Source organism: Electrona antarctica, assembly GCF_951216825.1.
Source record: "Electrona antarctica genome assembly, chromosome: 5".
NCBI lineage: Eukaryota > Metazoa > Chordata > Actinopteri > Myctophiformes > Myctophidae > Electrona > Electrona antarctica.
The window spans coordinates 52,040,700-52,050,655 of NC_136810.1; the positions used below are offsets into that span (position 1 = coordinate 52,040,700).

A 9,956-nucleotide genomic window follows, 5' to 3' on the forward strand; every position below is an offset into this window, starting at 1 on the left:
CTACTGTATGTCAAAACGTTGACATGTATCAACTTTTATTTTGAAGTCCTCCTCTAAAACACGAGTCTGTTGCTTACATCCATGTACAAAGTTCATCATCAGGCACTGGGGGGCGTCACCACCCTATTGCCACCATTTACTCAAACCCCCCGAAGGACCCATGCAGTGAGTTGTTGTTGTTACTGGTCATTTGGGCTGCATGCCTGCAGTGCAACCTCCCAGGCTAGCTATTTGTGATCTGCACCTATTTGTCTTCCAAGATGAAGATACCAGTGGTGGATTTTGGTTCCTACAGCTTGAGTGAAAAGACCGTTTTAGACGAACAACTCACTCCGTTAAGTAAAGAGCTAAAAACTGCCTTCACAGAAGTAGGATTTGTCTACCTGAAAAACACTGGGATTTCTCAAGAGGAGGTGAGTCTCCTCGAGCTCGAGCTACCTGTAGCTCAGGGGTTTTCAACTGGTGGACGGTGGACCACTGGTGGTCCGTGGAAGTATTGCATGTGGTCCCTGACTATCGCTCTGGTCCATAGCCGCCCTAATGCATCTATGATTCTGCCTCATAGAAGGCAGAAAACATGCTGTTTTTGTGCACTGTTTATTCCTTGTGTACATATTTCAGTGTATAGATTTCAGTAGCCCCATATGTGCCCTCTCCCTACGCTCATTCTGTAGCTCCGAGATGAGGTCACAGACAGGGCCCCTCCCACCCCGTTCAGAGACGGAGCATGTTTCCACAATTCCCCATTTCTTACCCTTTTCTAAACAATATATCAAAAACGTGAAGTGGCTTTCAGGGTTTACACTAATTCAACGTCAACAACGCCAAAGAAAATCCAACTTTAAACGGTTACGAGCGTTACAGCGGTTGGTTTAGTCAGCCGCTTCCATGTTTATCAAGGGATTGGTGCGTGTGCGCGGGCATGTCGAGTGAACTGAAGTCAGTTGGACATTTTCGACCAGGGGAGGCGCTAAAGCTTTTCAACTTCCTTGAAAAACATGCTAAACAACCGCTAGACGCTCGTGTAACCGTTTAAAGTTGGATTTTCTTTGCCGTTGTTGACGTTGAATTAGTGTAAACCCTGAAAGCCACTTCACGTTTTTGATATATGGTTTAGAAAAGGGTAAGAAATGGGGAATTGTGGAAACATGCGCCGTCTCTGAACGGGGTGGGACCTCATCTTGGAGCTACAGAATGAGCGTAGGGAGAGGGCACATATGGGGCTAAGATTTCAGGAGCATTGGCCCAGCATGGCTGCCTCTTCTAACTTATCCTGGACACCATCCCAGACCAACTGGTCTGTCTAAACATTTTAGCTATATAATTTGTCCTGGCAGTGGTAGCCCACAAACAATACCCTCACTGAATGACTGTCTGATGACTGTCTTTTCTCTCTCTCTCTCTCTCTCTCTCTCTCTCGCTCTCTCTCTCTCTCTCTCTCTCTCTCTCTCTCTCTCCTCAATAAACAAGTGCAATAAAGAATAGATTACAGTATTTATTGTAGGGTACATCTCAAGTACCATAAGTACAAATTGAATATTCATATTTATGCCATTTTACAACCTCCAGATTTCAATCCAATCTAATTACTTCTTTTGGATATGTAGGCTTATAAGGCTATATTTCGAGGGACAAGTGAAATTCCCTGAATGCAAATAGGCCTATCAATAGCCTACTGTACTTAATTATGTCACACGTACAGTTGGCTATAGCCTACCTGATTCTGGTCATACAGAAATTAATGCAAAACGTGAATTTGGGAAAACATAACTTTGATAACTAAATAAATTCCACACAAAATCCCACATACTCAAATGCTCAAATCTCTTTTTATATTTATTCTCACCCATGGGGATTCCGACTGTGAGTGCAGCTGCGAGTAGAGCACCTCCAGAGACGCCGTGTATTTTAGAGGCTTTTTCGATGAGCACAGGAAAACGCTCCAGGACGCAACTTGCGGCTCCGACATAATAACTCCCCATGAACCCACAACCAGCAAAAGAAACACTCCATTCCTTTTCCAGGTCAAACATCCTGCACAGGTGTGATAATTTGACAGATTGCCTGGCCCAGGCCCACGCTGAATACAGTCAGTAACAATATGTCGATCAATGAATCTCCTGATTTCATGCACAATTCACATCAGATCTAAAGTTGAAGCAGTTTTTGTAATGGCAATACATGGTTGCGTTGTGCAATTTTCCCCAAATCAACAGACAACATAAAATTACAACATAAGATTGCAGCATGGGAGGAGAGGGGACTCAGGGGAGGATGAATGAACTGCAAGCAGCCAATGTGCCTTCAAAATAAAATCCAGAACCATGCACACCAGAAAAATAATGAACCTTAAGAAAGAATTATATTATTCTATATTATTATTATTATTATTATATGATTGGGAATTTACTGTGTGGATCCATGCAGCTCCAACATGTGCTGCCAGTTCTCATCCCATACAACCACTGTATCAAAAATATTAGACACGTGTATGTTATGTACTTATGTAGTCGGGTGCAATTATGGTTTGACCCTAAACAAATTGCACAGTACAGTACCGTATGGTCCAATACAGTGTGTTGCAGTACAGTACAGTACAGTTAGTCCCCACTCTTCCCCCCCCCCCCCCTCTCCACAGTATATTTGCACTTACGTGAAATTTGTCCTCTGCATATATACCGGTATAACTACTAGGAGCAGTGAGCCCATAGAGTAATTAAGTCTTGCTCAGGGTCATACATTGACAAATTGCCGGAATCGAATTTGGGACAACCAAGCAGCATCAGTATTGAGATTTACTCAGTGAGGCATAGCTGATGATCTCATATTGATTGCGGTTATGCTTTAAGTTAAAAATCTTAACCCAGTTAATTCTGATAGTATAGCACCATCAACTTTTACCATAGAACGGATGAAAGTATACTGTCCTGATGGCACTGAAATGCAATTGCATCTTTTCTAATATCATATGATCCTCCACATTCAAATACCTTATCTGATCTACAATCAGATGTAAAATTGGAACAAAAATATAGTAGTTAGTATAAATACTCACGTATGTTGGAGATGTTGTACGGTACCACTACTTATTACACAGGATATCCAAGTATGATCCCTAACTGTGTATGACTAGAAACTCTTAAGGGACAGGAAACCAGCAGACACTTGCTCACAGTTTTGCTGGTTTCCTGTCTGAATGTCAGTCAGCCCAAAATGTATTTTTGCATGCGGATATACACCACCACAGTGAGAAACATTTTAGATTTCTCTAGGACTATTAGAACAAATAGAAATATTTGTATTTATAAAACAGGTATAATATACTGTTATTAAACAACTTTAAGAAAAATAAGTTTGACATAGAAAAACACGAATTCAGAACAAAAAAGATAGCATATAAGCATAGCAATTCAAAATACCCCAAAAGAGTCTTACATCATTTGTTGGTCTTTACTTTCAGGAAAGCCATTAGATGATTATGAAATGATTTCGATATTGTATTGTTAAAAGGAGCTTTTGTTGTGGCAGAAGTTTGGGAGAAGACAAAACACTGCGACAAAAAAACTGCGACAGGACATTACGGTACAGTACAGTACAGTACAGTACAGTACAGTACAGTACAGTACAGTACAGTCTGCAACAGTACAGTCTGCAATAGTACAGTCTGCAACAGTACAGTACAATATGGAACAATACAGTACAGTATGGAACAATACAGTACAGTACAGTATGGAACAATACAGTACAGTATGGAACAATACAGTACTGTATGGAACAGTACAGTACAGTATGGAACAATACAGTACAGTACGGTATAGTACAGTACAGTATGGTACAGAACACTAATTATCTAAATGTATCTCTGCAATTTGGACAAGTTCAATGGATTCCTAGACCCCAAAAACATAGGGTTAGACACAAAAAATACTTGTCTAGGGTGAATAATGAAGGAGTTAGGCTATTTTAATGAGTCCGGACGCCATCTTGGACGCCACCTTGAAAATAACACCTTTTGCATGGTCAAACTTTGGTAAACTTTTAGTATGTTATTAAGGACACCTACTACTACAAAAAACAGTTGAGAAACCTAGGGTAAGGTGCCTTTTTTTCATATATGCACTCGTCTATTAGGCTATGGGCCAGAGCAGAGCTAGTCCCTGACCATTCATTTAGGTAGGCTAATGTAGGATTTGTTGATTTTTAAAAATGTCTTTCCAATACTAGTTGATAAACAGTGAACTGAATGACCTGGTGAGTGGTCGACGTATGATGATGACCGTCCATGTAGTCATTTTACTGACGAGGTCAAGAAATTCAACAGAAAAAGGGAGTTAGAATCTCAAGAGGGGGAAGTGCACTGTGCAGCGGATTATTATTATTAGGAAATTATAGTCAATGGAATGGACCATTGATTCTAAGTCAGGGTGGTGGTCCCTCAGTTGAAAACCCTGCTGTAGGTGACAACGTTACATACGTTACATTACAGACACAGCTCCATCTCAATGAATTAGAATATTGTGTAAAGTTCATTTGATTCTCTGTGGGGTTCAGGTCAGGCCAGTTGGCTGGTCAGTTAAGCACAGTAATAATACCATGATCAGTACACCAGTTACTAGTTTTGGCACTGTGGGCAGGTGCCAAATCGAGCTGGAAAGGAAAATTAGCATCTCCACATGAACATGCACAGTAGATCATTATCAGACTTAATTTTATCCTTGTTTTATGTCTCAAAATGACATACAGGTTTTGTAGCTATTGTAGAAATATTAGACCTTATATAATTTTATTGTCGAATGTTTAAGCATGTTCTAATCATGTAAACTTTACTTTAAAACAATACAATAGTTAAAATAGCCTATCTACAATGCATCATATTAATATCTCGACACGTTGGGGGACCACCACCGCCGCAAATATAAAAGCAGGCAAAAGCAGCTGGTAATAATGTCATAATTTCTTGTTTGTCAATAATATAAATGTTCCTTTCCTTATATTATGCTTTGATTACAATTGAATCATGTTATTGTTGAGGGGCGCAAGCCCCTCCTATATCCATCTTTTGGTGTCTGTCCACAAACTTTGTCCTAAACATCGACAGTCTGAGCAAATAGACATATGGGGCAGTATTATGCGTGTCTTAAGTACCAGGTCTTATGACTTAACTTAAGACCTGGAGGCGTGGTCAATGCTGTTTGGCCACTCAGAATAGCCAAATGGCATTGATCACGCCTCCAGGTCTTAAGTTAAGTAATAAGACCTGGTACTTAAGACACGCATAATACTGCCCACAGTGTCTATTATACGTCATGATGATAAGAGGCAAGAGCGCCCCTCACTTCACACAGGTGTGATTTATTATTCTTTTTCTTATTAATTAGGACTAATATCTCTTCTCTATGTGTCTCTTGTTTTTTCCAGGTGAACAATGTTATGGACATTTCCAAGAAGTTCTTTCTGCAGTCAGATGAATTGAAGTTGCCCTTTAGCAGGGGTAGCTTTTCCAACAACATGAATCATGGCTGGGTTTCATCAGAAACTGAAAGGTTTTAAATTTGATTCATTTTCTTTAAACTTGTGTATTTATGTAACCATGTTTTGGCATCTATTTTGTTGTTTGAATGTCTCATTATGGCCACACTGATATGCTATAATAGTTTATAAATGTGTATATAGTGTTAAGTACATCCCATACGCTAGGGACAGGAGCATTGTAATTGGCTAGTTATAGCCTGGAGGGACAATTGCTTGATTTAAAAACAAGGAGAGAAAACAAAAAATTACCGATTTGAAAAAATACGTTTGCACCAGCAATATGGCACTGACAGCTAGACCTTAGTAGGTTTTTAAGAACCTTCAACAAAATGTACTACTACAATGAATGACTCTTATGTACACAGGTTGAACCCACGGCGACCAGGGGACCTAAAGGAAGCCTTCAATACTGTGTGTCTGCACCCAGATATAGTGAGTGAGGACTCTTAGGGCAGTATTATGCGTGTCTTAAGTACCAGGTCTTATTACTTAGCTTAAGACCTGGAGGCGTGGTCAATGCTGTTTGAACACTCAGAATAGCCAAATGGCATTGATCACGCCTTAAGTTAAGTAATAAGACCTGGTACTTAAGACACGCATAATACTGTCCATCACGTCTTCTGTCTCAATGCATTTCATGCAGTCAACCTTCTGACTTTGCTTTTAATACCCATAAAGTTTGTACTGCAATACAAGATATGAGCACTCTTGATCTGTAAAGGTATTTGTTGTTGTCTCTTTACGATGAACAGCTCTTGTGATAGACATTGCCTGCTTTGAATGACAGTAATTTACAGCCTAGGCTCAGGGTTTAAATGATAAACTTGATCTATTCACGGTATTCAAATTATATATTGTAAACGTCAACTTTCCTTTCCATTCCTTTGTAGAAGTGGCCGTCGTCAGGGTTTCGAGAGGTGCAGACAGCGTTCTTCCTGCGCTGTAAGGACCTGTGTCTCAGGGTGCTCAGAGTCATGGCTCTGAGTCTGGGGCTGCAGCCAGCCGTCTTCCTCAACGCTCACTCGTTAATCGGGAGTAGGTAATCTATTGTGGTGGTTCTCAAAGTGGGGTCCTTATGAAGGGGTTTCAGTGGGTCCCCAGTTAAATGATTGGTAACTCTGAGTCCGAGACCCTTACGGGTCCCTTTGGTTCCATTTGTACTCTCTCAGAGTGTTAGTTTATGTACTAGGCAAGTTCTTCAGACTCCACCTTAGCCCGTATCACTTGCTGTAGCCTCGACGACCTTGCAGGCTTATGCAAAGGCTAAAAAAATAATTTAGATAGCATGTTATGTAGACACGGATGCCAGATCATCATTGAGTTGGCAATCCTATAGTGTTTTTAGTTTATATGGATATTCTCCTGTTAGACTGATGATAGGTTCTTGGTTTACTTATGATCCTAGATGACAATTTATATGATCTTGCTTACTGTAAATCGCTCTGGATTATGCCTGTGGTGTGGTCCCCTAAAGGTGATGAGAATGGCACAACTCTCAGATCCCTCTACTATCCCCCGGTGGACAGTGGGACGGTGAAGGAGGGACAGCTACGATGCGGAGAACATTCTGACTATGGGAGCATCACAATGGTGTTCCAGAGCCAGGAGGGAGGACTGCAGGTAGTAACAAACACACACTCACAACCATAGGCTTGAATAACACTTCTCCTCTATACTTTTTACGGTGTGCCTATGAAAGAAATACACACACACACACACACACACACACACACACACACACACACACACACACACTGACCATAGTCAAATTATCTCTATAGACTGCAGCACGACAGTATTTTCTACGTAGCCTAGCTTGGTCATCCCCTGGTTCATGGAAGTTTTCTCCATGGAGAATAACATGGGGTCCGCTTAAAATCGTCTCATATAAGAATTGTGATCCAAAAATAAACAAACTGTCTTTGCGAAATTGTCGGGGAGGTGTCTCTGTATCGTTTACGACTGTCAGTCATGTAGTCTGTTTCTAGCGAAAATGTAACTAATTCAGCAGCAGTAACAATAGCGTTTTCTCTCAGTCAGTTGATGATTCTTCATATCCATATGAGTGAAACGGCCCGGGATGAATTGTTTATTTTTCAAACACAGTTCTTATATGAGGCGATCTAAAATCCCGCTATGGGGATTACAAAGTTGTATGAACCAGCGCCCTCTACCGATATTGACGTCAGACTTCGGTGCTCTATTGTGTGTGTGCTTCCAGGCTGGCTCCAGCCTCACTGCAAGACAAAGTGTAAATTCACGCTGCTAAACTGGACATTATATTCAGGGATGTGATCTCTTGGATGTCCATTCCCTCACACATAGGTCCTCGGTCGGTCGGGGGACTACATATCCGCTCCCAGCATTCCCGGCACCGTGCTCATTAACATTGCAGACCTGATGCAGCGATGGACAAGCGACACATTCATTTCTGCTGTGAGTTTACATGTTTGTATGAACATAATGATCGGACCGTCAAATGTCCTACAAACATATATGTATATTATTTCCTCTGGTATATGAAACTGTAATCTGAGAGATGATTTTCTTTAAGCTTTGGTCAGATTCCATTCATTAAGGGACCAAGCAGTCCCTTATTGTTGTCTCCACCAGGCCGAAGGCATGGGGAGAGAGTATGTTTTGCACTCCGTCCGTGTGTGTGTGTCCGTGTGTGTGTCCGTCCGTCCGTCCTTCCTTCCGTCCGTCCGTTACCAGCTAATCTCCGGCACCGTTAACCCGGTCGATGCCAAACTTTGCACACACACTCCCTGGATGCCAACGATGAACCTCTGCCCCACATTATCCAGAACGGCCTGTTATAGCGCCACCATGAGGCAGCTTTTCACATTTGTTACCTAAAACTGCACCGATCTGCGTGAAACGTTGCATGCACACTCCCTAGAGGCCAAGGACAAACCTTTGACCTGCATTTTCCGCATCTGCCTTTTTTTATATTACTCCTCCAGATTCTGTCCAAAAATCTCACAAATCGTTACACAGTATCTCTATGGTCATGTGCTCAAGTCGGATCTGTCCGATATATCATATTCCATCATAATTGGCTATAATTGGCTTTCACAGTTTGCAAGATTGCCCCGTTTTGAACAAAAGCCTCAAATCATGAACGCAGCATGCAATTTACGTGAAATCTTTCACACATTTTCTTACTAGGCTGAGGAATATATCCCACCCTTTTCACATTGGCCTGTTATAGCGCCACCAAGAGCTTGATTTGTGTTCCTCAACAAAATGAAGAAAACTGTTGCAAAAAACAAACATGTTTATATTACTCCTAAACATTTTGTCAAACATCTCACACACTCCTATCCTCCTGGTGGAGACCTGTGCCCAGAAGGGCACCTTTTCTAGTTTTTGTCTGTTTTTCTTCTCCTTCTTCCGCCAAAAATAGCAGTTCTTTCTTTCTTTAGCAGTTCTGGCTGAACCGTCCAGTTGGTTTTCGCGAAACTCTGCAACATGGTAGAGGGCCATGCCAAACGGTGACGATGCGAAGCCCACAACCATTGGCCAAAGGGTGGCGCTATAGAACTCAATTGAAAATGCAAACTTTGAACGCGCATAGCTCATGAACACACTGTATGCGCCTCCTCATGCCGAACAAGTATTGTGCTGTTACTTTTGACCTCTGACCTTTAGATCACCCACCATTTTGAATTATATGAAAACCAGTTTATCTCCTCCCAGAATCTTTGATCAAAATGCACAAAAATGTCTAAATGTGAAATTTGGATCTATACGGACAAAAAAATCGGAAGTAAATTTTTTAAGTGAAAAAACCTACCTAGCTAAAGTATAACATAATGCTTAGTTAAAACACCCAGAATGGGTTAATTAAAGTTAGTTATGTTCCTTCTTTCTCTGCTAGTAACTACAGGTGAAGCATTCCTCCTGATATTTTTGATTGAACTTGATTTTAATTCTCTTCTTTATATCTTTAATCGTGTTTTTTAAAATTAATAGAAATAAATCCATCTTAAGACTGTTGTTTTTCGTCCGCTCTACAGGTCCATAAGGTTTTGATGCCGCCACCTGGGGACTCCAGCACGCGTCAGTCTCTGGCGTTCTTTGTCCAACCAGATGACGAGGCTCTGATCACATGCTGCGATGGCTCTGATAAGTATCCTCCGGTTAAGTCAGGCACCTATCTCATCGAACGCTTCCAAGACTCGTACGGACGAAATTAAATGTCTTCCCTAAATACTGTACATAGCATGAAGTGTTTCTTTTCATAAAATGATTTAGTTTGTGTGGCATGTACATTGTATACTACTGAAAATGTAAGGAAGTTCATCTAGTTTTTTTTCCTATGTACAGGTTTAATGTTTGTTTTTAGTTCAATGTTTCTTTTAAAAACACCATTGACAATGGACAGTTTAATGTTTGTAACAATTTTGTCCGTTTGTTTT

The 9,956-nt window shown here is 41.0% G+C and overlaps 2 protein-coding genes across 3 annotated transcripts in view; one reads left to right on the forward strand and one right to left on the reverse strand.

Moving 5' to 3' along the window:
• The window catches only part of LOC306923411 (patatin-like phospholipase domain-containing protein 2), a 39,628-nt gene extending 39,416 nt beyond the window's left edge, over positions 1-212 (reverse strand). The window contains exon 1 of the mRNA XM_079501483.1: positions 134-212. The gene's annotated coding sequence lies outside the window, so the exon portion shown is untranslated. The remainder of the gene's footprint in view (positions 1-133) is intronic.
• LOC306923413 (uncharacterized protein) lies at positions 144-9,956 on the forward strand. Of its 2 annotated transcripts, XM_079501487.1 has the most exons (7): positions 144-413; positions 5,419-5,543; positions 5,898-5,964; positions 6,423-6,567; positions 7,007-7,152; positions 7,858-7,968; positions 9,555-9,953. In XM_079501487.1, the coding sequence occupies exons 1-7, from the start codon at positions 261-263 to the stop codon at positions 9,732-9,734; spliced, it is 927 nt and encodes a 308-aa protein (XP_079357613.1). In that variant the 5' UTR covers positions 144-260; the 3' UTR covers positions 9,735-9,953. The 2 variants fall into 2 exon arrangements, with proteins under 2 accessions (XP_079357613.1, XP_079357614.1); XM_079501488.1 differs by lacking the exon at positions 7,858-7,968 and having other exon boundaries at positions 9,555-9,956.

What these genes read in the sequence shown, in the direction of transcription:
- LOC306923413 (XM_079501487.1), top strand. Translation starts at nt 261, where the DNA reads ATGAAGATACCAGTGGTGGATTTTGGTTCCTACAGCTTGAGTGAAAAG. An exon ending in TGTGTCTGCACCCAGATATA is followed by an intron (nt 5,965 to 6,422) that starts GTGAGTGAGGAC and finishes ATTCCTTTGTAG; the next exon opens with AAGTGGCCGTCGTCAGGGTT. An exon ending in CGCTCACTCGTTAATCGGGA is followed by an intron (nt 6,568 to 7,006) that starts GTAGGTAATCTA and finishes GGTCCCCTAAAG; the next exon opens with GTGATGAGAATGGCACAACT.